The sequence below is a fragment of the Maniola jurtina genome, chromosome 16 (genome assembly GCF_905333055.1).
Source record: "Maniola jurtina chromosome 16, ilManJurt1.1, whole genome shotgun sequence".
Classification (NCBI taxonomy): domain Eukaryota; kingdom Metazoa; phylum Arthropoda; class Insecta; order Lepidoptera; family Nymphalidae; genus Maniola; species Maniola jurtina.
Genome location: NC_060044.1, coordinates 2,712,863 through 2,739,356, shown reverse-complemented (window position 1 = coordinate 2,739,356; position 26,494 = coordinate 2,712,863). Strand labels below are relative to the sequence as shown.

General features: G+C 37.7%; 3 protein-coding genes across 4 annotated transcripts; 1 reads left to right on the top strand and 2 right to left on the bottom strand.

The window, feature by feature from the left end:
- Positions 1-5,604: 5,604 nt before the first annotated feature.
- Positions 5,605-17,921, bottom strand: LOC123873268 (putative leucine-rich repeat-containing protein DDB_G0290503). The gene is made up of 2 exons (XM_045918056.1): positions 17,911-17,921; positions 5,605-6,473 (listed from the first exon to the last, which is right to left on the bottom strand). The coding sequence occupies exon 2, from the start codon at positions 6,429-6,431 to the stop codon at positions 5,667-5,669; it is 765 nt and encodes a 254-aa protein (XP_045774012.1). The 5' UTR covers positions 6,432-6,473; positions 17,911-17,921; the 3' UTR covers positions 5,605-5,666.
- On the top strand, positions 11,370-13,753 carry LOC123873269. The gene is made up of 4 exons (XM_045918057.1): positions 11,370-11,587; positions 12,373-12,546; positions 12,806-12,959; positions 13,572-13,753. Exons 1-4 carry the CDS (start codon positions 11,498-11,500, stop codon positions 13,667-13,669), a joined length of 516 nt encoding a protein of 171 aa, XP_045774013.1. The 5' UTR covers positions 11,370-11,497; the 3' UTR covers positions 13,670-13,753.
- On the bottom strand, positions 13,749-26,158 carry LOC123873270. Of its 2 annotated transcripts, none has more exons than XM_045918058.1 (4): positions 25,858-26,158; positions 15,574-15,696; positions 14,689-14,842; positions 13,749-13,860 (listed from the first exon to the last, which is right to left on the bottom strand). In XM_045918058.1, the coding sequence occupies exons 1-4, from the start codon at positions 25,945-25,947 to the stop codon at positions 13,799-13,801; spliced, it is 429 nt and encodes a 142-aa protein (XP_045774014.1). In that variant the 5' UTR covers positions 25,948-26,158; the 3' UTR covers positions 13,749-13,798. The 2 variants fall into 2 exon arrangements, with proteins under 2 accessions (XP_045774014.1, XP_045774015.1); XM_045918059.1 differs by having other exon boundaries at positions 13,773-13,860; positions 14,697-14,842.
- Between the last annotated feature and the right edge of the window lie 336 nt (positions 26,159-26,494).

Below are 26,494 nucleotides of genomic sequence, written 5' to 3'. Positions count from 1 at the left end.
TCCAAACTATACTGAGGTTATTGTCCATCGACTTTTCATATTTCTGAAAATGTATAAAAATTGTTTAAGTATAGCTGAAAAAATATGCCGCCTGACATCATCTAAGTAAGTACCTAGGTATCTACGTGAATTTGGTTTTCTAAAAATCCCGCCTGGAACTCTTTGATTTTCCGGGATAAAAAGTAGCCTATGTCCTTCCCCGGAATGTAAGCTAATTCTGTACAAAATTTCATCACAAATCGGTTAAACTGTTGGGTCGTGAAAAGCTAATAGACAGACAGACACACTTTCGCATTTATATAATATGGTACTAGATGACGCCTGCGGCTTCGCCCGCGTGGATTTAGGTTTTTAAAAATCTCTGTACCCGTAAAAACATGAATCCCATGGGATCACTACGATTTAGGAATGCAATTGCATACAGCATCAGGGTTGAGGAGTTGGGTCCTCGAGTTATTTCAATGTTAAAGCCCTTACTTGGTATGCACTTCCAAAATTACCATTTTCCACGCAGATTTAAAAGGGCAAAAGGATCCTTTCCGAGCGAGTGAGACGAAAAATAAATTATTAGGTACATACCTAGACAATGATTTTATGTTAATGAAGGAACTAAAATTATACCATTCTCAGAACAATAATAATTTGTAGAAATTATGCATACTAATGATTATTGTTTTAGCTAATTTGAAGTACTTTAAATACACAGTCTGAAATGTAAAATATTATTCTTATGCACCAGCAGTTTCGATTTATGGTGTAGGGGCAGCATTAGCTAAAATAATAGGACTAATTAGATTAAGCCGTGAAGCCCAGTGGTTAATACGTCCGCCTCCTAATCGGGATCCTAGTCGGGGATTCGATCCCGGACACGCACCTCTAACTTTTCGGAGAACTTGCTTTGACGGTGAAGGAAAATATCGTGAGGAAACCTGTATCCCTAAGAGTTCTCCATAATGTTCTCAAAGGTTCACACTCCTTTGAGAAGACTATGGAGAATTTCTAAAGTCCCTTATTTTTAGGCGATTACTTTTAAACTATTTTCACAAAATAATTTTCAAGTACATCTTAGGTTAAGGTGGTGTAGGTACTCCCTGCCACGTATATCTACTTAGCCTTACTTTCACGTTCAAGGAAAGTAAATAGACGTTTTATAGGCAAGCCCGTTCCATACTAGAGACCTCATCTTTGTTTCCCATCAAGCATGAACTTCGCCAAGTCTCAAAAGCGAAAAAGATAATTAAATAAGAAGGGAGAAGAAAAGAACTTACCTTTCTATCAGTATCAAGGTTCATATCTTTCAGCAAAGCGAACTGGTAATCACTCTCTACCAAGGCCTTTAGATCCATAGTTTTGTCTTTATCACTCACTAGATGAGAAAGCAGGTTAGATGTATAGAAGCTGTGCACTACGTAAGCACACACGATGAAGGTTAGATAGCCAATCCGTCGAGAGTTTGAAGTTGCTTGTAATGGTAAAACTGGAAACAGCATTTTTTTAATCATTTAGGTAAAAGGTATTGTTCTACAACTCCTTCCGCTTAGTTTTAGATGTTTATTTTGGGTTCCGTGTCTCCAGAAAAAAAGAAACCCCTATAGGATCACTTAGTTGTCCGTTCGTCTATCCTTCTGTCTGTCTGTCTGTCGTCTGTCTGTCTGTGGTGTCTATCAAGACCGGTCAAGGGAAACAAAAGGGCTTCCCGTTGACCTAGAATCATGAAATTTCAGATAAGTAAATAAAAATCCGACTGAATGAATAATTTATTTATTTAATAGCTAACCGCCTGAGCGAATCTGAGCTTTTTTTGTGATACCCACAGTTAGCAACATTGTCTCGGATCCACATAAGTACCTACTGGAAACACGCAATGTTTGAAGGCACTGGTCTTCTTAAGTATTGAAGTATATATTATGGCAGACTAATTTTACTACCCCAAAGAATATCCAATAATGTTGCGCTCAATTTCATAACAGATTTAAAAAAAATTAAGTAGGTACTCACTATGTTGACAATAAGCAGAGAATGCCAGCAGTAATTCGTAACCAAAACTGCACTCTCCTCCAAACCGCCTCGTGTCCCATTGGCTGAGCATGTAGAAGCAAACCGAACCGAATACAATCATCGTGTAAACGCAGATCCAGACGGGGATGTTGAAGGGTTGGCTGTAGAACGCCTTGAGGATACCGGTGTAGCGGTGACGGAGGATAAAACCGAGGCTGAAAATACATACTATTCGGTCAAGCTAAGTTTGCATCTCGCGTCGATTACCTCACACTGACGCTTAGGTACGGTATGTGAACCGTACTGACGCGACAAGACGACCGCGGGAAGGTGAGCGGGGAAGTGGGATAGGTGCCGCATTCCAGCGAGGTGCAAACTTAGCGCGAACGAGTTACAAAACAATATAGGGCCTTTGCACGTGATGACCTTTTCACGCGCAGTCAAGGCTTGTTTTATGACCGCATATCGACATGTGTCGACAGCTGCACTGGATTAAAAAGTTGTACAATCATAATAAATAATATATAATAATAATAATAATAAAAGCTTTATTTGATTCCTTACATTAATTATTTCTTAACTCTATAAAACTATTATAACTATGCTTAAAAAGTATTATTTTTTTTCTTACATTTATTTTTCTAAACCTAATTAATCGTATGATATTTACATTTATTTCTATTAATAAACATGCTTGCTCTTTATTATATATTATATGTTTACATGTAAGGACCGCCTGTAGCGGTGTAAGCCTCCTCCATTTCTTTCCATGTGCATCTATCTCTAGCTAAAGTACTCCATGTCCTTCCCGCAATTTTTGCGATGTCATCATCCCATCTTTTTATTGGCCTTCCAGGCCTTCGTTTCCAATTCAAAGGATACCAGTTAGTCACGGTTTTCGTCCACCTTTCATCCTGGCACCTTTGAATATGGCCTGCCCATCTCCATTTAAGTCTTAGAATTTGTTTGATGGCATCTCTTGCTCTAGTTTGTCGCCTTATTTCAGAGCATTTCACACGGTCCTTCAGTTTTAACCCAACTAAGCTTCGCTCTAAACCTCTCTGACATGTTCTTATTTTTTTAATCGTTTTGATGGAGAGAGGCCAAGACTGGCATGCGTAAGTAAGACATGGAAGTAAACAAGTCTCTAAAGCTTTAGTTTTAATTTTTGTTGGAAGGTTTCCCTTGAAAATCTCCTTCATACTCCAATATTTCTTCCACGTATTTGTGACACGTCTTTCGATCTCTCTATCGATGGAGGAGTTTTCGAGAGAAATAAGTTGTCCAAGATATATGTACTCGTCGACATACTCTATTTCGACCTTCTCTATCTGTATGCATTTTCTTTCTGAGTTGGTCATCACTTTTGTTTTTTCCCGGTTTATTCGGAGTCCCACTTTAACACTTTGTGAATTGAGTGCTATCAGCATATTCTGTAGATCATCCGCAGTTTCGGAGAGCAGCACGATATCATCCGCAAATCTGAGGTGTGATAGATATTTGCCATGTATTTTTATTCCGGTGCTCTCCCAGCTTAATTCTCTAAATATGCTTTCCAGTACAGCAATAAACAGCTTCGAAGAAAGCGGGTCACCCTGTCTGACACCTCGTTCTAATCTAAATGGTTTACCAACTCTGTCTAAACGTATACTGGACGTGCTTTTCCGGTAGAGTTCTTTTATGATGTCTATGTATCCTTTATTGACACCTTGTTCAGCCAGAGCTCTCCAGATAGCCTTGTGTGATATAGAGTCAAAAGCTTTGGAATAGTCAATATATCCGATATATAAGGGTTTTCCATATTCCTTGTACTTCTCTATTATATTCTTTAATGTATGTATATGGTCGATTGTTGAAAAACCCTGAATGAAGCCTGCCTGTTCTATTCCTTGGCTTTCATCTATAGCTTTTGTGATGCGCCGTAGCAACGAGGTAGAGAATACCTTGTATAGACATGATGTAAGACTGATAGGTCTATAGTTACATATTTGCTTCGGGTCACCTTTCTTATAAATAAGTGTTATTTCCGAATATGTCCATTGCCATGGTAGCTTTTTTGTCTTGAGAATCATGTTAAAGAGTTTCGTAAGTGGTTTCACAAGAATGTCCTTTCCAGCGATAATACACTCGTTGCTGATACCATCTGGCCCTGGACTCTTGTCTTGCTTTAATTTACTAATCGATAGCTCTATCTCGCTTTCCATAAACAGTGGTACTGGGTCTTCATTGACATTTGCTTCTGATTCGGTTTCATTTTCTTGGTATTGTTGACTGTATAGAGTTTGATAGTACTGGGTGGCTACCTGCATGATTCCATCTCTATTTGTGACGGTAGAGCCTGTTACTGATTTTATTTGGGGCATGAGTGATTTAGTTGTATTCAGCTTTTTATTTACCTTTTTTACTGCTCCAGTCTTTTCCAGTAGGCACTTTATGATATCTTGTCTATACATTTTGGTATTTTGTCTTATTTTTTTATTTATAGTTCTATATAGTATGCTTAAATCTTTCTTTTCTTTTGTCGTTTTGTTATGCTTATTCTTTAATATATGCCTTTTACTTATTAAGTCTTCGACTTCCTTGGTTATGATAAATTGTCTTTTATTTTCTCTACTGGTTATTTTAGATATATTTGAGCTGTCAATAATAATTTTTTCTATATTGTTATACATTTCTATAGGGTTTTCGGTGCTTTCCCAGATTATTGCACTGATTTTACTTGAAAGGGTTGCTTTTAGTTTTTCTCTATCAACATATCTAGCTGCTTTTTTATTATAACAACGTCTTGATGGCTTATTATGGAAAATATTGATAGTACCTCTCACCATTCTATGATCACTGGGAAACTTGAAATTACTAAGGACACTAACATTTTCTATCGACTTGGGTACGTTTGTCGTGAAGAAGTCGATTTCATTTCTTATAAGTCCGTTCGGTGACTCCCATGTCCATCTTAGTTGGGGTGGTTTTTTAAATACTGTGTTCATTATTTTTAACTTATTTTGCTGACAAAATTCAATAAACTGTTCGCCCCTTTCATTTCTGTTACCATATCCGTATAAACCCAAAGCATAGCTGATGTTTTGATTGGTCTGTCCTATCTTTGCATTCATGTCTCCCATACAGATAATGTGCTTGTCGCATTTTTCAATTGCATTTTGTAAGCCTTGATAAAAATAAGTAATGTCATTGTCATTAGCCTCGGATGTAGGTGCATATACTTGTATGATTGAGTAAATCAGGTCTTCGATTTTTACTCTTAGTAGAGCCACTCTCTCGGTTAAACCTATAAAGTCTAATATTTTAAGTTGATTTTGTTTCCTTATCAAGAAACCAATACCCTTTTCCCCCTTCGTTTCTCCGTAGCTATATAGCATGTATTCACCTCTATCTTCTATTTTATAGCCCAGACGGCGTACTTCGGAGAGTCCTATAATATCCCATTTTATTTGTGATATCGCATGCTCTAGTTGTATGACTCTATCTTCGTTCGCCAACGATCTAACATTGAAAGTGGCAATGTAGTATTTTTTCTTTGGTGGAGGGTTTTTGTCTACTGCCCCCGCGGTGACAAGCCGTTCTGGGGGAGATTTTTTATTTGCTCTATTTATAGTTGTGCTATTTTCTATGCTGCTCGTGTTTTTTGGCTTTGGTCTTTGAATTAGTTGCTATTGATTTTCTGGTGTCGTATTATCTTTATTTCTGTTTTGTGTATACTGGCGTATTCCGTAGGACATTGTTTTATTTTTTTTATTTGTTTGCATATCAGCGTTAGGAATAAGCTCGTTTCGACTCTCTTCCGTATTTTTTGTCTGTGGTGGAGTGATGTTTAGCGGTCGTTTCTGACCAAAATTTGGTTTATTTTTAGAGCTTTCGGTGTTTTTCGTTACAATAATTTTGTCGTATTTAATGACTGCTTTATTTCCTCGCTCTCTTTCTATTCTTACTTGCTCTTTTAAGGTTTTTCTGATTTCCAACACTTTCTGCGGGTAATCGTGTTTTATGTATATACTGGAACTCTCTAGGGACTTTTTGAGTTTTAAAATTTTTATTTTTGTTCCTAGTCTTACAAAGGTAATATTTACTGGTCTTATCTTGTCTATTTCCTTCTTTCCGATTCTCTGGACAGCTTCAATATCTCTAGAACTGCATTCTATTTCCATTTTCTTATTAATGATACCTACTATTTTGATTTCTAGCTCTTCATAACTTTTTTCTCCTTCAGGTACTCCAAAAAATATAAGGTTCTTCTCCCTTAGTTGTCTTTCTATCAAAGATATTCTTTTCTCCTGGTCTTTATTTGTAAGTTTTATATCTTGGAGTTCTTTAGTAAGCCGTTCAAATTTTTGATCAATATTGTTGTTAATGTTTTTTGTAATTTTTTCTTCCATTTTTTCTAGAGCCTTTAGAAGCTGTTCAGTGTCTCCTGCCATTTTAAATTTTTATTCCAAGGATACTTATCTATTAATTTTTCTCTCGTAAAAGCTCAGTATCTATGTAATTTGGTTTAAAATGTATAATTGTGCAAATGTGAAGTTAAATGTTTTTTATTTTTAAATATATATATTTTAAATATTTATTTATTTTTCTATTTGAACACTGTAAAAATAAGTAGCTCTCTGTTCAATTATTTACGACTTCACAATCTAGCGCCACCTATTGCTGATTGATAGACACCTCCTAGCGACATCTCATGGTATTGTCTGTTACTATAATAGTATTCCGATTTGCGTTTTGCAATTTAGTATAGCTGGTCTCCTGAAGATGGCATTAATTTACACTGCTGTTTGAATTGCTGCACATTAATAGATGGCGTTACTGTTCCCACCAAAACAAACCGTTATCTTGAAAAGTAAAATTATTCTGTATATGAACTTTGTATTTTATCTTAATAAGTCAATTTAAGCACTTTTCATCTATATTTATGTAGATGTGTGATATTTTGGTTGAATAAAACTTTTAACACAAATAGACATAAGCAAAATTTGTATAAACATTGAGTTTTTCAAAACAGTCACTTCACGATAGAACTTTATAGTTATTTCTGTTATGTATGTTTAGATAACACTACCACTGCATCTTTAGACTATTATTTATTGTTTTACGAGTTTATATTCACTGAACATCACTGTTTTGATTTTATTTATTACTTTTTGTACGGAGCTAATATTTACATGACGACGACACTAGCGCCACATCAATATAGTGGACAATAAATAATACAATCATTTAAATAAATAAGACAATCATCGTGTAAACGCAGATCCAGACTGGGATGTTGAAGGGTTGACTGTAGAACGCCTTGAGGATACCGGTGTAGCGGTGACGGAGGATAAAACCGAGGCTGAAAATACATACTATTCGGTCAAGCTAAGTTTGCATCTCGCGTCGATTACCTCACACTGACGCTTAGGTACGGTATGTGAACCGTAATGACGCGACAAGACGACCGCGAGAAGGTGAGCGGGGAAGTGGGAGAGGTGCCGCATTCCAGCGAGGTGCAAACTTAGCGCGACCGAGTTACAAAATAATACAGGGCCTTTTCACGTGATGACCTTTTCACGCGCAGTCAAGGCTTGTTTTATAAACGCATATCGACATGTGTCGACAGCTGCACTGGATTAAAAAGTTGTACAATCATAATAAATAATACAATCATTTAAATAAATAAGACAATCATCGTGTAAACGCAGATCTAGAGTGGGATGTTGAAGGGTTGACTGTAGAACGCCTTGAGAACACCGGTGTAGCGGTGACGGAGGATAAAACCGAGGCTGGTGACATAAAAAAATATTTTATGGAGGAAATTTTGAGACATAACTCTAGGAGGTATTTCTTTTTCAATGACAAGTTAGCCCTTGATTCCAATTTTACTTTGTGGTATGTGATGATGCAGTCTAAGATAAAAGTGGACTAACCTGGAAAAGTTAATGCAGTTGCAGGGACTCCCACGCCCCTGACTGGAGTCTACTTTATTACATACTTACCTATATCGTATAGAGTTACAAAGGGTTAGTTCGGACATCAATGCTTTCATACAATTTAACAGCCCTGGCCCTCTATATATACAAAGTCCCTTTACAGCAAAGAAATTTCATAATGTTTTATAGTGAGTACTCTTATACTCTTTCTTTGCAGTTAAGACATATTCGTAAGCAATTCTTTTGAAATATACTTGATTTCATTTTCAACCGATAGCTGTTGCTTCCATTGCTAGGCATTAGTCACTTGTAGACACTTCCACACGCCATGATTTTGCACCACCTGAATCCAGTGGCTTCCTGTGACTCGCCTGATGTCTTGCATCCACATGGTAGAAAGGGTCTGAATGAATTTCTGAAACACTCACCGCCATGTAAATATAGCTTGTATAGGATACGCGTGGTCAAGTAAATCAGCTTTAAGTTGCATAGGTCTCACATAGATGTCGATAGAGTCGTTAGCACGCGGGTAGATAGCACTATCCCGGGCCGTCGTCGGTAGATGAGCGTAATCTACCACTTCATAAGAAATGCTGAAACATGGATAATTTGATTATACTAAGTACTTATTATAGGCAATAGAACAATATCTTCTAAAACAAATCAGATAGATATGCACTTAGTGAGTTAGTGACTTGGACTTGGTAACGATAGCAATCACGCCTAATAAAATTAAAGTACTGTTCCTCTTTTTTTCATGAGAATTTATCAAAGCGCAAGTAAAGTAGAGGGCACTCTACTTTACTGCACTTGATGGATTGGAAAATAGATCTAACCTTAAATTGTCTGAATCTTGACTCTTCATAAAATACTTACTTAAATCCGAACATGTCTTGTAAAATATTCAACAGTATACATCCAACGTACGTCTGACGCCACAAGGGATCGTATTCATAAACATTTTCGTACGTTTCTACAGACTCGCAGCTGAACAATGACCTCACGTGGAAGGTTTCATTTATTTTCACCATATTCGCCGAATAACATATCCATGCAAAAGCTAAAACAGTAGATAAAAGTATTTGAAAATTCACGGACTTGTACGAAGTACTCGTATTTCTGGGGTTTCTAAAACGCACTGTCAGAATATGGAATGCCCTTCCCGCTTCCGTTTTATCCACTAGCTATAATATAAAGAAGAGTAAATAGGTCTTATAGGTAGGCGCGCTGTACTTTAGGCTGCATCATCACCTAATCTTTGGTGCGTTTGCCAAGCGCAAGCTTAGGTATACTTAGTGTTAAGAAAGGTTGCCACTGAGATAAAATAAGTAACTTAACAAACTAAATTGGCAGTCGGTGGGGACTAGGGAAGTGAAATTTGATTTCAAATTATAAGTGTAGTAAATTATTATAGTAGTAGATATCAAAAAGTAACACTATTCACATTAGCATGTCGGTGACGCAACCCTTTTTAACCCTTCCCATCCCGAAATTGTCCTACGTACATAAAGAAGTTTCACTTCAATAAGGCTTGCACTTGGCATGCACGATATCGAAAGATGATATGTCTAAGTTGGAACGTACTTGCCTGGAAGATTTCTATTTACGAATGCTTTGAAGGTGCTCAAATAAACAAGTTACACGTGGCAGGATACATGAATGCCGGAAAGACGTCCCCACACTCCATCGGTTCTTATCAGAAACGCAGATTATATTGAATGTGAGTTAGATTCTACGTAGACAAACAGACAGACAGACAGCCAGAGAGAAAAAATTCTAAATAAAATTGTTTTGGGCTCCATATCGATAATAATGTTATATTTAATGCACAGAAACCGTCCAGTTACAGTTTTATTATAAGTATGATAGATGATGAAGAGTTTTACAAGCTAACTCGCATTCTACAAATGTGAGTTGCGACTTTGCTATAATAGAGAAGATAAGAATTAAAAGCCACACAATCGTACAAGTTAGTGAAGTAATTCTACTTACCTGCACAGAAAACTACAGAATGCATGATACGAGTATAATAAAATTATGTAAAGATTTTCCTTTGTTCATAAAGTATATGAAAACATAATGAAGACATGTTACGTTTGTACATTTATTAAAGAATATGAAGAATTATGCAACTTGTGGAAAGAAAAGCGACACGGTGTTTTTTTGTGCTTAAAGATATTTTGTTTGTTTTTTAAAACTTTATTGTACGACTAGTAAATACGACTGATAAAAAAGCTATGAATGCTATCTAGAAATATAGCTATGAATCTTCTATGAATCAGAAAAAACTATGTACATGGGAGACCCTTATTAACCAGACCCTTATTAAAAATTTCAAGGTAACCTTAAAAAAAAACCTAAATCCACGCAGATAACTTGGGAAGTCCCGGGAGAAAACTCGTTAGTTACTTATATTATATTCTGTAAATCTATAAACTAACTGACTAGCATATCAAAGTATCTACAGAACAAAATTTAAGCAGGAGCTACGATGGGTCTAGAGACTTGAGATTAACCCGTAGGTATAACTGGTAATGTGTGGCACTGCTTTCAAAAATAAAAGTTTGTCTTTATTTTCTTTCTAGATTTTGCGAGATTTAGAAAGGATTTTCACCCAAGCGAAGCCGAGGCGAGTCGGCTAGTAACTTAAGTAATTTTAAACAGTGTTAATGGTGTTCAAATATTGTCAGTAAGGGAAAACATAGCTATTTCATTCTTCGGCGTGGTAGCTTCACCAACAGGGCTTGATGAAATAAAAACATTGTACCTTATCAGTAATAAATTTTACCTTCGAAACTGATTTAACACGAGCTTTACTTATCTTGCTTGCATTTCGTTACTGAATGTAGGAAGCCATTTAAAAAATAAAACACAAACATGATCAAATTGCGCCGTTTATTGCCTATTAAAAATAGTCAAGCATAAAATATATCATACCTGGTATAACCAAGCAGTTAATATGCTGCAGTGAAAAAAAATTTGCTGAATTTATAAAATTGATAAACAGATGAATCCTTGCTACCATTATATGATTAACGGAACGGGGTCACGACCCTCAGCAATGAGGAGTACGAAACAGAGAGAGAGGTTTTTAATTTTTGGTCAATGTTGTATCCCTGCCTTTGCTATCGACCCTTAAAAATACTTTCACTAGGTCGTGAAATTAATAATTAATTGGCAATTATTTGATCCATGTGGTTCCTTATGTTAAGAACCCACATTTTGGAAATCGTCTTTCTTTCCTATCGACCAAAGAAAACTAGTTTTAACTATACATAGAATGATACGGTTTTAATCTTTGTTTAGTATAGATATAAAGAGCCCCTTATACCTAATCAAAGGTTTTAATCATGTTTTAATCTCTATGGTCTTAACGGACCTCAATCTTAAGGACAAGCAGCCTTGTCAATTTTTCCTGTCATACCACAGACAGGAGTCTAGACAAGAGACTCTAGATGCTCTACAGGCAACTTCCATATGTTTCAAGGGTTTTAAATCAAGATGGATAAGATGTCACATCAAAATAAATTAATTTTATGACCATAAATTCAGTTATCTTACTATGTTAGACTAATAATATGAGTGTAATAAAAAGACTTGCTCCCAAAAAGTTTTTGTGCCGGTATCCTCTCAGCCAAGGGGCTTTGATTGCAGCTGTAACTCTACTTGTAAGTAAAGTGGACAATCCTAAACTAACCAGCCTCCCAATTGTGTAAAGCCGGCTCGACACTCGCACGTGAAGTCGCGTCGTTATTTCACGCTGTGAATGTATGCCGCGATCCACGCGTGAACTGTTTCCCTTCCACACTCGCAAATCTTCACGGTCTTGTTCGTGACTATGGACGAAACCCTTTGTTGCGGACCAAAAACCGACACTGATCGGGGAAAGGCGCAAAGCGCGAACGCGTAGGCGTGAGCAACATCTACACTCGTGATTCGCAGTTGTGGCGGGCTTTCGCGGTTGTTCGCGCCGCGAGTGTAGAGCCCACTTAAGAAAAACGTATTCATCGTTATCGTAATCGGTATCAAATTCTGCTCCTTGATTGGCTGTGGAAAAATGTAAACAGCGAATCAACCAATCAAAAGGCTGAATTTTCTGTCGATTAAAATAAAGATACGTTTTTCTTACACAATTGGGAGGCAGCGCGTTGCAAATAAGCTACTAATTGTTCCATTGTAGGAAAACCTAGAGCACGGCAGAGAGTAAGCTCTCTTTTTTTTCTATCGCCTTTATAACGTGAAGTTCTGAGGAGTTGAGTGACCTTGTTCCACACTTCTTTTTCTACAACCGCACCGCACCCTACCAAAAGCAATTTCACTCTGACCACCTGAGTGACTGGTGTATTTTGACCAGGCGTTATGCCAAATCTTTCTTTCCACGCACATGCAAATTGGGCAATCGACCTTTGGTGGTTGTAATTTTTATTAACATTCTCTTTTCCTTCTGTTCAAGTGTGTAACGTTAGTATGCGGAATAGCTCTCATAGTCCAGGTCCTGTTGATGAAGAACTGCCAGAAATGCGGTGGTTACGAGTGGAGGAACGCGTACAGTTTTAGCATATCCGGTGTGATTTACTGCTTTATCATGCTTGTCATGCATGGGTGGCTGATTTGGGGAGTGAAAAAGGTAATTTATTTATATGAAATAAAAAATTAGCTTATGCCCGCGACTTCGCCCGCATGGACTAGGTACACAAGTTTCAAGCCCCTATTTATTTTAGCCCCTTAGGGCTTGAATTTTCAAAAATCCTTTCTTAGCGGATGTTTACGTCATAATCTCACAACCAGCTCGATCCGTCCATAGTTTGAGATAGATCAGTCAGTCAGTCAGCTTTTCCTTTTATACAAATAAAACCTTAGAATTTAATGTTTCTAGAAATTTTCAGAAAAAAACCACAGTGATATTGTCATGGGTAGTGATTACGACGATGTGGTGGAGTCAGACGTTCTTCCTGCTAATTATTCTCTTATGCATCCATAGCGCTGAAGTTAATTTTGTAGCGTGCATTCTGGCTTTCACCTTTGGAATGATCGCGATATGTGAGTATGGAATTGTTAACACTCATAAGTAATTTAGTTATGAAACAATACGATCACGTCGGAAACAGGTTCAATATCACACTATCAAACTAATATTATAAAGTGTGTATGTATATCTGTATGTTTGTTACTCTTTCACGCAATAACTACCGATCGGATTTGGCTAAAATTCGGAATGGAGATAGATTATAACCTGGATTAACATATAGGCTACTTTTATCCCGGAAAATCAAAGAGTTCCTACGGGATTTTAAAAATCCTAACTCCATGCGGACGAAGTCGCAGGCGTCAACTTTTAAACGAAAAGGTGGCTGAATGCCAATCAACGCACAACTCAAATTACTGGACGTATCGGGCTGAAAGATATGCAGATAGATTATGATGTAGAAATCCGTAATTTAAAAATTATATACAATTTCATGAAGTGTAGGTAACGACACTATCATAAAAATATCGTTGATTTTTGTCACTATCACTCGTTAATGTCCCTATACATTGGTTTAAGTAATATTTTACGTGATGGCAAATGCTACTGAAAATTTCTGTTGTACCCTAACTGCGAAGAAGTAGTATTAGAGTAGGTACCTTAATACGTTAATTTTTCTCTTACAGGTATATTATTCTACCTGATTTTAGTCGTATTTGGACTATGGATCGAGTTGAAGGATGCGCAAAAAGTTCAAAATATTGTTGCAGTTCTAAACAATTAAAACATTCTTAGTAATATTTTACTTTATTTACAAAGACAATAAAATTGTATAAAAAATTAATATAAATAAAATAAATTATTTTTCTTCAGTTTTTATTTTTTGCCTGTATCCGAATCCTGGTTAATCAAATTACTTTTTGTAACTCAATGCCTTCCGATGACTGTTTACTACGAGAATGAAATATATTGTTACTGAAACAAAAACAGTCATATTAATATTAAAATTATTTTTACTTTTTTAGGGTTCCGTGCCTCAAAAGGAAAAACGGAATCCTTATAGCATCACTTTGTTATCTGTCTGTCCGTCTGTCGTGTCTGTAAAGAAAACTTATAGGATACTTCCCGTTGACCTAGAATTATTTTGGCAGGTAGGTAGGTCTTATAGCACAAGTAAAGGAATATACCTACCCGAAAATCGTGAAATTGTGGTCGAAAAAAAATTGGTTTAATTTTCAGAATAAGATAACTATACCAAGTGGGATAGGTATCATAATATTATGAAAGGGCTTTACTTGTACATTCCAAAACAATTTTTATTTATTATTAAGCATAATAGTTTTTGATTTATAGTGCAAAATATCGGAGAAAATACCCGAGTACGGAACCCTCGGTACGCGAGTCTGACTCGCACTTGGCTGGTTTTTTTGTATTCATCTACACTGGAGGTAAAGTAGGTTTACCTACTCGCCCAAAGTCTTTTTACACGTGCTCCATAGTGTAAAAATGCTCCAGAAGCACATTTCTAACCAACTTCAAAAAAACGGGAAGGTTCTCTATTCGATTGTATGTTTTTTTGTATGTTAGTTACGCGATCACCACGCCAAATATGAACCAATTTTTATATATATTTTTTGTTAGGTAGGTCCCATTTTAGTTTGGTGAAGATCTGATATGTCTTCGGGTATAGAGAACAGAACCCCTCAATGGATAAGAGTAAATTTATCGCGATCGGTGTAATAGCTTAGTAAACAGATTGCAGTCAAGGGCTAACTTGTATCTGAATAAATAATAAAAACTTACGAATGTACCACACTATGCCGAGTATGACGAAGATGACTCTAGTCCTCTGTTGGCGGGAGGTGAACACGATGGCGAGCAGCGTCATCATCATCAGCATCAGCACCACAAAAATCAGCGCGTACCATATCCAAATGGTGCAGAACAGTGCGTCGTTCTATATTTAGAAAGAACAGAGTCAACGTCGTTGACTAACATGAAATTCATACTGTAAAGCTCCGACTACACGCTACGTGATTCCTGCGCAGTTAAAACTGCACGGCTTAGACCGAGAACTGCGCAGTCCAATCTTTAGCAGCTATTGGAATTGCTCGGGATACCGTCTTGCCATCCACACGCACGTAAGCTCTTAGGTAAGACGGAGCGTGTAGCTGAAGCTTTAGATAGGTTAACAGCTCAAATTATAATTAATCTATCCGTAATCTGTCGATAAGTTGCAAATACTTAGCGGTGAAAGACCATAAACTATACATTTTGATTGCTCGCTTGACCACAATCACTCCTGATGGAAAGTGATGATGTGGTCTAAGATGGGACGCGTTTACCTAGAAGGCGCCTATTCACTCTTGTTTTAAAGATACCCGGATTGTAATTGGTAGGAAACACAGATCGCGGGAGAGTATTCCAAACCTTAGCCATGCGTATGAGGAATGAAGACGCAAAACGTTTCGTGCGTGTAGATGGAATGTCGACGACGACGTAAGGATGGAAACTCGCCCGACGTCTTGCGGTTCGGTGGTAAAATGGTTTAAAAAAATTATAGAACGAATTTTTTTATTTGTTGGTTTATCCTTCAATCAAGCTGCAACGATGCCATATAGGTACCCTGCGTGACTGGGGTAGTGCTTGCTTTATCAAGTCCATATAAAAAAGGTTACTTAATCTAACCTGTACTATGCCACAGAATAAGACAACGCTCGCAGCAAAGAAAAGTGCCACCAATATCCAAATAGTGACCAGTAAATAGCTGAGAGAAATGAAGGCAGTGCAACCGTATGCCATTGGATGTAACTGAAACAATTTAGGTAATCTATATCACTACATACGTGTATTATAAATTAAAACTAAACTTTTTTGGTTTCTTTTGGTTTTTTTTTAAAGAATATTAGCCATTTTAATCATGACTAACATTCCCCTTTCCCCTCCAACTAAGCGTTAAGCTTGTGCCAGGAGTGGGTACGACAATAGTGCAACGGCTGGGGTTTGAACCGCCGACCTTTCGGAATTCAGTCCACTCCTATAACCGTTGAGCTATTGAGGCTTATCTATACTAATAAATAAAATTGGAGTGTCTGTCTGTAATTTCGAAATAACTACCTCATATTAAGCTCATAGGGTTATTTGAACGATACCTTAACTGAATCACACGTTTTTAAAATTTTTGTCTGTCTGTCTGTCTGTCTATCTGTCTGTCTGTCTGTCTGTCTGTCTGTCTGTCTGTCTGTCTGTCTGTCTGTCTGTCTGTCTGTCTGTCTGTCTGTCTGTCTGTCTGTCTGTCTGTCTGTCTGTCTGTCTGTCTGTCTGTCTGTTTGAAAAGGCTAATCTTTGGACTGGCTGTACCGATTTTGACGGGATTTTCACAGACAAGTAGAGGATTGACCAGGGTGTAACATAGGCTACTTTTTTAACCGACTTTCAAAAAGGGAGTTGTGTTTTTCTACCTATGTACATCGAAATTTCTGAGATTTCTGAACCGATTTGCGTAATTTTTTTTTAATCGATAGAGGAACTTTGCGACATTGTTTCATAAAAAATTTGGATTCCAACTCCTCAATCCTGATGCTGCAGGGGATCTGACCAATCCACGCGGGCGAAGCTGCGGGCATCAGCTAGTCACATCACACTAATATTATAAAGGAGAAAGTTTATATGTGTGTGTGTGTGTGTGTGTGTGTGTGTGTGTGTGTGTGTGTGTGTGTGTGTGTGTGTGTGTGTGTGTGTGTGTGTGTGTGTGTGTGTGTGTGTGTGTGTGTGTGTGTGTGTGTGTGTGTATGTTTGTTACTCTTTCACGCAAAAACTACTGGACGGATTGGGCTGAAATTTAGAATAGCACATAGGCTACTTTTTATCCCGGAAAATCAAAGAGTTCCCACGGGAATTTTAAAAACCTACATCCACGCGAATGAAGTCGCGGGTATCAGCTAGTACTATATAAACTTTTAGCGTCAAGATAAACTTTGAGCTACCTACGATATGTAAGCGACCACGATGCACGACCGCGGAATGCTAATTTAGTGGATATAATATTATAGTGGATACACAGCTGAAAAACTATTATATGAGTTATGGTCAATAATACTATACATATTATATGTAAAAAACCGGCCAAGTGTGTGTCAGACTCGCGTATCGAGGGTTCCGTACTCCGGTATTTTTCGACATTTTGCACGATAAATCAAAAATTATCTATACTAATCTATACTAATAAATAAAATTGGAGTGTCTGTCTGTAATTTCGAAATAACTACCACATATTAAGGTCATATGGTTATTTGAACGATACCATAACTGAATCACACATTTTTAAATTTTTGTCTGTCTGTCTGTCTGTCTGTTTGAAAAGGCTAATCTTCGGAACGGCTGAACCGATTTTAACGGGATTTTCACATACAAGTAGAGGATTGACCAGGGTGTAACATAGGCTACTTTTTTAACCGACTTTCAAGAAGGGAGTTTTTCTACCTATGTACACCGAAATCTCCGAAATTTCTGAACCGATTTGCGTCATTTCTTTTTTAATCGATAGAGGAACTTTGTGACATTGTTTCATACAAAATTTGGATTCCAACTCCTCAATCCTGATGCTGCAGGGGATCTGACCAATCCACGCGGGCGAAGCTGCGGGCATCAGCTAGTTATGAATAAAAATAAATAAAAATCTGTTTTAGAATGTACTGATAAAGCTCTTTCATATGGCACTTGGTATAGTTATCTTACTTTGAAAGTTGAAAATACTAATTATTTGTTCATGACCACATTTTTTTTTGTGATGTAACCACAAATTGTAAATGCATGCGTCTGTGTAAGTACTGAAATGTATATTGTAATCTTAATGTAAGTGAACAGTGTGTTCTTTTTGAGAATAAATTCTTTAAACCGAATTCACGATTTCGGTTTTTCCTTTACGTGTGATATAAGACCTACCTACCTGCCCAGGATTCTAGGTGAGCCATTGACTCGAGTTTTGCACGCTATACAATGCGGATTTGTGAAATACTAAAGTACTAAAACTACAAGATAAGGCAAATGGTTATTGGCATTGGATTGTATTTAGATAGTATCAGAATTAATCAGTAGTAAAAGCCGTGTAAGTACGTAGCGGCACTGTGGATACTCGCCCTAAATTTCCTCATAACTAATTTCTAGCTTAATTAAAGTTAAAGCACCAAACTAAACCAAAAACAGGTATCTGATAAAGTTTGATAAAATCTGATCAATTCAAAGTATGTAGGTATAGAGAAGACGAAGTAGTTGCCTGTATTTCATGTTTTCATCTAATTTACATTTGCGTTACTCTATTAATTTTCAGGTCTTATACAGGTTTATACAGGGTGTTCGGTAATGATCGTAACATCCCAGGCTTAGATTAGGACCGATGTGTAGATGTTCCAAAAACAACAAGACCGAAAAGAAAGCGTTGATAAAAACGTTGTTAAAATAGCCTGTTAGCGTGATAATAATCGTGGGAGATAATATAATGTAGGTATGTATGTATTGTATATTGTATATACTTTATTGCACCATAAATGACAAGTTACAAAAAAAAACCTAAAAATTTAGGTACAAAGTATGAGAACTTAGACAATTTGTAACAACCCTGCAAACAGCTGCAAAAAATGTGAATTCAAAGGACCGTTTGAACGTTCGCAGAACGGTAGCAGAGACCACCAAAGAGTCTATGGCACTAACTATGATTGATAATAGGTATACATACGTATAACGTATCCCATATTTTGACATGTTATTTAAGAAATCATTTATCAAACACGCTGTATGTAAACTTTTGAATGGAAGCGGCCTACGCGGGTCAAAATTGGAATGAGGTTAGAAACTAGAAGGCCCTTCGGCGCAGCGGGTTAATGAGATCTACCTGCGCTGCAAAATTAAATGATTAGTTTTTAACTTGAGTGGGATACTAATTACTATGCATCGAATTATAAATAGAAATTGTATCTAGGTCTTCCATAAATTTACCAGAGTTAAATGTCTGATTTACAATTTGTTAAGTATCTAGCAAGTGCTTCATCAAACTTAAGTAGAAAAGTGAAGTGATTAGTAAAATTAGCGTGTGAACGGACAAAGCGCGTTTTTGAATCCTTTCGGTTCGTGATGACCATTTCCCGATATGACTGTTCCCGATCCAGCCCGCCGTGCTCTGAGGGACCGCAGGTCGTAACAAAAACCACGGTTTGTTCTAAAAAGGCTAGGCCGGTTTATTGAACCCAAGGACGAACACACCTGGCTTAAATTTTACATGAGTATTATATTTCTTAAGTAGCCGACCAAGACCGCGATATACAAGTCTTACAGCGCCATCTATTATCTGGTAGCGAAAGTTGTCTTTAATTTTAAACATACCGCCCGCCAAGGACATTTAGTGAGAAATGGCCTTAATTAAATATGAGACCTGTAAATGATACTGCTCAAATGTTCTTGGTGGGTGATCTCACATAAATTTTGAACTTTGTTTAAATAAACGCTTGAACTTACATAATAGTAGAAATAAAACAAACCAAATTAACCCTTAAATTAACAAAGAGGAGCTTGACCTAACCTAAGAAATTAAATCATTGTAATTACTTATTCACTAACGGGTAAAATACATAATTTGGACGTGGGTCTCTTAATGGTAGAATTTTTTACTTTGATGGTGACCACGCGGGTAATATTATCAGTACCCGGATGCTTTTCCAATACTCGACCCATCAACCAACGACTTGGTGGCAGATTATCCTCCTTGATTAGAACAATATCTCCTAAGTTTGGCTCCGGGACTCGGGAGCTCCATTTGTATCGGTTCATCAAATGAGATAAATACTCCTGTGACCAGCGTTGCCAAAAGCTTTGCAACATTCTTTGAATAAATTGCCACCTTGTTAGTGAACTTACATTGGAAGTCAAATAGTCCTTGACCTCCGGTATAGCTATTAACGGCCCTCCAATAAGAAAATGACCTGGAGTCAACGGCCGTGGATCACTCGGATCTGAACTATCGATTGATATAGGTCGCGAGTTTAGGCATGCTTCTATCTGACTGAGTAGTGTGCACATTTCTTCGAAGGTTAGAGTTGACTCGCCGATTGCACGCTTCAAGTGGAATTTGGTGGCCTTTACACCAGCCTCCCAAAGACCACCGAAATTAGGGGCGTGAGGTGGAATAAAGTGCCATTCGGTGCCATTGGTTGCTAAATATTCAGCCACATCCCTTTGCATCCGGTTGAGTTGCTGCAGCTCTTTAGCAGCACCTACAAACGCAGTACCATTGTCACTCCACAATTGTGTGCAATGGCCGCGTCTAGCCACGAATCTCCGGAAACATGCTATGAAAGCCTGCGTGGTCATGTCACTCACCATTTCTAAATGAATGGCTCGGGTGGCCATGCAGATAAATAAACAAATGTAGCCCTTATAAGAACGGTAACCGCGTCCTTTAGTTGCCCTTACTTGTATGGGCCCCGCATAGTCAACTCCACTATGCAGAAATGCCCTAGCAGGAGTACATCGAACTGATGGAAGGGATCCCATAAATTGATGTTGAAAATCAGCCTTTTGCCGGATACACGTTACGCATTTACGGATCTTTTGTTTAACTAAATTTTTCACACCTATAATCCAATACACTGTTCTCAGATAATTGACCATTAACTGGGTCCCTCCATGAAGAGTGTTTTGATGTGCGTCCATTACCACCAATTTCGTAAAGTCTGAAGAGTGTGGTAATATTATTGGATGTTTGGTCTGTTCGGATAAATGGGATTTTTGTAATCTCCCACTCACTCTCATTACCCCATGGTCATCTAGATATGGACACAAAGGTTGTAATTTACTATTTTTCGATTGTAAAGACCCCTTGTTTTTTAACTGTAAATATTCTTCATTAAATTCCTCCCTTTGTGCTTTTTTGATACAACAAATCCTTGCTTGATCTAATTCTTCTTTAGATAAATGCGTTGTCCTATAAGTGTTTCTTTTATAAAATCGTCTGCAGTAAGCTACTACTCGTAGCAGTTTCTGTAAGGAAGAAAATCGTTGGAATAGGGTGTCCTCAGATAAAGCATTAAAGTGCGTACTAATTGCTTCCTCTAAATGAACTTTCACATTTGTTGGCTTTTTATATTTTATGGTTTGCTCTCTAAGAAATTGTGGACCGGAGAACCAAAGCTCATTCTCTGCAAGCAATCCCGGTTGGAGACCTCGCGATGCACAGTCTGCAGGGTTCTCCTTGGATGAGACATGATACCACTGGGCAGAATCCATAGTCGTTAGGATCTCTGCAACCCTGTTGGCTACAAAAGTCTTCCAACGATTTGGATGGCTATTTAACCAAGAAAGAACAACCGTCGAGTCCGTCCAAGCTCTGATGTTGTTCTTTGAGATGCTCAAAACATCGGCCACTTCTGCTAAAAGTCTCGATAAGAGTGCTGCTCCACAGAGTTCGAGACGAGGAATACTGACCTGCTTAATTGGTGATACTCTTGTTTTTGCTGCTAGTAAAGAAACTTGTCTGTTTCCCGCACTGTCAACGATTCTCAAATAGACAACGGCTGCATAGGCCAGTTTGGATGCATCGCAGAACCCGTGTAATTCAATTTCACTGTCCGTTGTTGAAATGCCTAGCCATCGTGGGACTTGTACTTTGGTGAGTTGTTCCAGTTCATTGCGGTAAGTAACCCATTCTCTTCTTAATTCTTCTGAAATTGGTTCATCCCAGTTTACACCTGCTAACCATAATTTTTGAATGAACATTTTTGCTACTATTATGCTAGGTGCTATCCAACCTAGCGGATCGTACAAACGCGCTATCACTGATAATACTGATCTCTTTGTTTCAGGTCCAGGCGTTGTATGCGGGAGATTCACCGAGTACCTAAACTGGTCTTCACTTCGGTCCCAGGTAAGTCCTAACACTTTGGTTGTATTTTCTGTTTTAATTTCTATATCCTTTTTGTCCTTGATATTTTCCATGTCCTCTATCATTTTGTCCTCGTTGTCCAGTCTATTTATTTTTTGTGTTCTCTGTTTTTGCTTGTTCTGGAATTCAGGAATCTGCTTGTGCATGTCCTTTTCTTGATTTTCATTATTTTGTATCTGATCCAACAAGTCCTTACTATTGCTGTTCCATTTTTGTAGTTGAAACCCGCCTTTAGATAATAACGCAGTCATTTGCCTATAAATCTCCATGCCTTCCTCCACGCTAACGCATCCAGTCATTAAATCATCCATATAGAATGATTGCAATACTCTAGATGAAGCTAGAGGAAAGTTCGTACCTTCATCTAGGCTTACTTGGTTCAATGCTCTGACAGCCAAGTACGGAGCGGATGCAGTTCCAAACGTCACTGTTAATAATTCATAATCTTGTATTTCTGTTTCAGGGCTGTCGCGCCAAACTATGCGTTGAAACATGGTGTCCTCTTCAGCAATTCTGACCTGCCGATACATTTTGATAATGTCAGCTACCAACGCGATCGGATGAACTCTCCATCTTATTACAGTATGCCGTAAATCTGACTGCAGTTTAGGTCCTATCATTAGATTGTCATTGAGCGAGACTCCTAAGTTATTTTTGCTTGATGCATTGAAGACTACGCGCACCTTTGAGGTTGTCTTGTCGTTTCTTATCACTGCGTGGTGTGGTAAGTAGACAGCTTCATTCTTTTTCATATCACCCTTTGTTATAGCTCTCATGTGTCCTAAGTGTAAATATTCGTTAATTACTTCGGTGTACTTTTCTTTCAGTTCTGAATTCTTTGATAGCCTTTTTTCTAATGTTTTGAATTTTGTTACAGCTATTTGTCGCGAATCACCACCTAAACAACCAGGCTGACTATCTCGAAATGGCAATTTCACGATGTAGCGACCTTCATCTGTCCTTTTTGTTGTAGTGACGAAGATTTCTTCGCATCTTTTCTCCTCTTCTGTCCACATACTCTTCGTACTATATCTCTCTTCTTCTAATTCCCAAAACTGTTTTAAAATATCTGTTTCGGTAACCTTAGCATGCATGACCGATATTTTCGGTGGGTCCCCGTCGTTTCTGTTAAAAGGTTCATTGACTGAGCCAGACAAAATCCAACCTAACGTTGTTTTTTGTGCAATGAGCTTCCCATTTTGGCTCTTTTTTATGCCCTCTTGCACTATTTGGCTGTAGACGTTAGCACCTAATAGCATATCAATGGCCTTGGGAGTTTCAAAATAGGGATCTGCTAGTTGTAAATATTTTAATTCTGACCAGTCTAAGCCCTGAACTTGACGTTCTGGTAGGAACGTTGTGATGTTCTTTAGTACATAAGCTGTGACCTGTATTTTTCTGTCCAGGTTTGCCTTCGATCTTAGTTTAACCGTAACAACATATTTCGATGTTAGAGCTTTGTCTCCACCAAGACCGGTAATTATGCCACTAGCAGGAGTCTTCTTTAGACGTAGTAACTGGACTGCGGCCTCTGTTATAAAACAGGCTTGTGACCCTTGATCTAATAAAGCTCTGAGCACGTGATTTCCCCTAGCTTCCGACTCGGTATTTACTAATGCAGTGGCAAGTAAAACCTGATTACAGCTGGCGATCTTTTGAGTTGATAAGCATGAAACTACTGGTTGAGCACTAGATGATGTACTAGGACTCTCAGTAGGTTCCTTTGCCATTGGATTGGTAGTTGTGCTTCCGACATTAGGGTGCAAAAGCGAATGATGTCGTTTTTTACAAAGCTTACAGGATCCAGGATTTTTGCACTGCAACACTGTGTGATTTCCGCCTAAACAATTGAAACAAATTGAATTTTTAGCTACAAAGTCGCGTCTTGTTGCGATATCTTCATTAGCAAACTTTTTGCAAAAACATAATTTGTGGTGCTCTGAACAGTATTCACAGCACATACCTGAGGACCTTGTAGCTATAAAGGCTCTTGGTTTTGAACTAGAAGCGCTGGTCTGTGGTGAGGGTTTTTTCGTATCTACAAATTCTAATGCACGGAAACGGCTTTCTATGAAATTTTTGAATTGTTCCAATGTTGGCAATTCATTCAAATCAACGGAGCTAGAAACATGTAGTTCCCACTGTTTGCGTGTTTCTGGGTCGAGTTTAAAAGAAACAATATGTATGATGATAATGTCCCATGTGCTCACATCAATGGCTATATTTTTAAGAGCATTTAAGCAGTCCATGGTGGTGTCTATAAGATCCTTAAGACTGGAAGCTGATTCAGTATTTATACGCTTTATACCAAACAGACGCTTAAAAATACAATTGGTTAAATATTTTCTGTTATTGTATCTTTGCTCTAATAGAGACCAACATTGACTGTAATTTGCGCCTGTGATTGGCGTGTGCCTTATCAATTGTTCTGCCTCACCAGTCACATGAGATTTCAAATAATGTAATTTTTGTACATTTTCTAAAGCCTTGTTATTGTGTACTAATGATACGAATAAATCGCGAAAGGTTGTCCACTCCGAATAATTGCCGGAAAAAGTAGGAATAGTAATTTTCGGCAGTTTAGCTAACTGGCTAAACTTGTCACTATTCTTACTGGCTGATGGGACAGACTCCCCTTCAGATGGCGTTAATTGATTTAAGGTTGTGGATAAAAGTAATTTGTACGTGAAATAATGGTCTTTAGTAGTCGCGTGAATTTCCTGTACGACATATTGGCTAGCCGCTAAAATATCAGGCTTTGAAATCTCATACAACTTTGCATGGTTTGCCCTAAAAGATATCCAATCCATTTCCAAATTTTCAGATCTAATTTCTACGTATTCTTTTGTTATTCTTTCTTTTGGACTTTTTTTGAAATTGGATAAATCCCTTTTGATTGAACTATGTAAATCTAACTGTACGTTTATTAGACCTTCCATTTTGTACTTAAATTATTTATATTGATCTACTTAGCTATTTATTGACCTATTAAATGTCTACTAACTATCTTTCAAAATATTTACAAGTGTATGAAATTACGTGAAAATTTTACAAGTGTTTGAAATTTCATGAAAATTTTACAAGTGTTTGAAATTTCATGAAAATTTCACAAGTGTTTAAAACTTGTACTATTCTAAGGGAAAACGGACATAGGTTCCCCGTTCCCTCGTTTTTATTGAAATTATACTAAGTCTAAACTAACATGCAATTTACTCTAAGTTAAGATTCTCTAATATATTTACAAGTCTTAAATTTTTATGTTCTTAGTTTAAATTTTCTAAGTGGTTGAAATCATATAAATAAAGTCCAATTTTGCTTGAAATTAAACCGCTGATATAAAGTTCAATTTTGCTTGACAAATAATAATTTGAAGTTTGTACTCACAGTTTGACACTTCACTTTTGCACTCACACGTCACGATGACAGCTGTCAGCTTGACTTTGGCACCTGTCAGACTTGACTTTGACACCTGTCAAACTTGACTTTGACACCTGTCAAACTGGTCCTTGGTAGTCCATCCTTGGCGTACTAGGGTTGTCCTGCTCTGCACCACTCGTCTCGCTCGCTCTCGCTGGTCCACGCTGCTGGCGCCCTCTGCCGGCGCCTGCCGCCACTGCTGGAACCACGTACTCTGGTGTCTGCAGCGATCCACTGCGAGTACGGTGAGTGGTCCACTCCAGTGGACCACTTGTTCTTCAAAAAAGGTCCGGTTCTGAAGGAACAAAATGTTCCCGATCCAGCCCGCCGTGCTCTGAGGGACCGCAGGTCGTAACAAAAACCACGGTTTGTTCTAAAAAGGCTAGGCCGGTTTATTGAACCCAAGGACGAACACACCTGGCTTAAATTTTACATGAGTATTATATTTCTTAAGTAGCCGACCAAGACCGCGATATACAAGTCTTACAGCGCCATCTATTATCTGGTAGCGAAAGTTGTCTTTAATTTTAAACAATGACCACTTCCCGATATACAACCATTTTCCGAACGACCTTAGTAAGGCTGGTAGAAATAATTTTATAAAATAATTTAAAGCTACTAACCACACCCAAAGCAGCAACTATCATCGACCCAGTCTTTAGATCAGCGCCAAAGAACGAGGTCACATGTGGTAAATCGTCTAACAAGGTCATTTTGATACTCTTCGAGTTTCTGGCGTTTTATAGCGGTCGAAAACCGGTGCAATGCACCAATTTAATTTTCTTTAGGTATGTAATATGTATAGGTTTCTTACTACTGCTTTTATATAAAAATTGGTTGTAAATTAATAGAATTTTAATTGATTTCCACATAAAGATAGCATAAATTATGGTTTCCATAAATTTGAAAATTAGTCTGTTGTTATTTGACAACTATATTATGACAGGATCCAGCCACAGAAGTAAGAAAAGATCTATGGAAAAAATCATGGTAATGGTGACTGATCTATCAACACACAGGAGTATTAGGTCGATCTATGCGCACAGCTCGAACTACTAGTTAGACGCATCGGACTGAAATGCATGAAGATAATAGCTATTATAATGTAGACATCCGCTAAGAAGGGATTTTTGAAAATTGACTCCCTAGAGGAGTAAATTAATAGGGGTTTGAAATTGATGTAGTCCATGCGTACGAATTCGCGTTCATAAGCATAGATAAAATATATTATTAAGGCTAGGCTCGCCAAGTTGAATCGCA

Bases quoted from the DNA above. Each gene is read 5' to 3' on its own strand.
- LOC123873268 (XM_045918056.1), bottom strand. From the start codon at position 6,431: ATGGCAGGAGACACTGAACAGCTTCTAAAGGCTCTAGAAAAAATGGAA.
- LOC123873269 (XM_045918057.1), top strand. From the start codon at position 11,498: ATGAGTGTAATAAAAAGACTTGCTCCCAAAAAGTTTTTGTGCCGGTAT. The intron at 11,588-12,372 runs GTAAGTAAAGTG...CTTCTGTTCAAG, and splicing joins TTGCAGCTGTAACTCTACTT to TGTGTAACGTTAGTATGCGG. The intron at 12,547-12,805 runs GTAATTTATTTA...AGAAATTTTCAG, and splicing joins TGATTTGGGGAGTGAAAAAG to AAAAAAACCACAGTGATATT.
- LOC123873270 (XM_045918058.1), bottom strand. From the start codon at position 25,947: ATGACCTTGTTAGACGATTTACCACATGTGACCTCGTTCTTTGGCGCT. The intron at 14,843-15,573 runs GTTAGATTAAGT...TTCTAAATATAG, and splicing joins TATTCTGTGGCATAGTACAG to AACGACGCACTGTTCTGCAC. The intron at 13,861-14,688 runs GTAAGTTTTTAT...TTTTTGTTTCAG, and splicing joins CGGCATAGTGTGGTACATTC to TAACAATATATTTCATTCTC.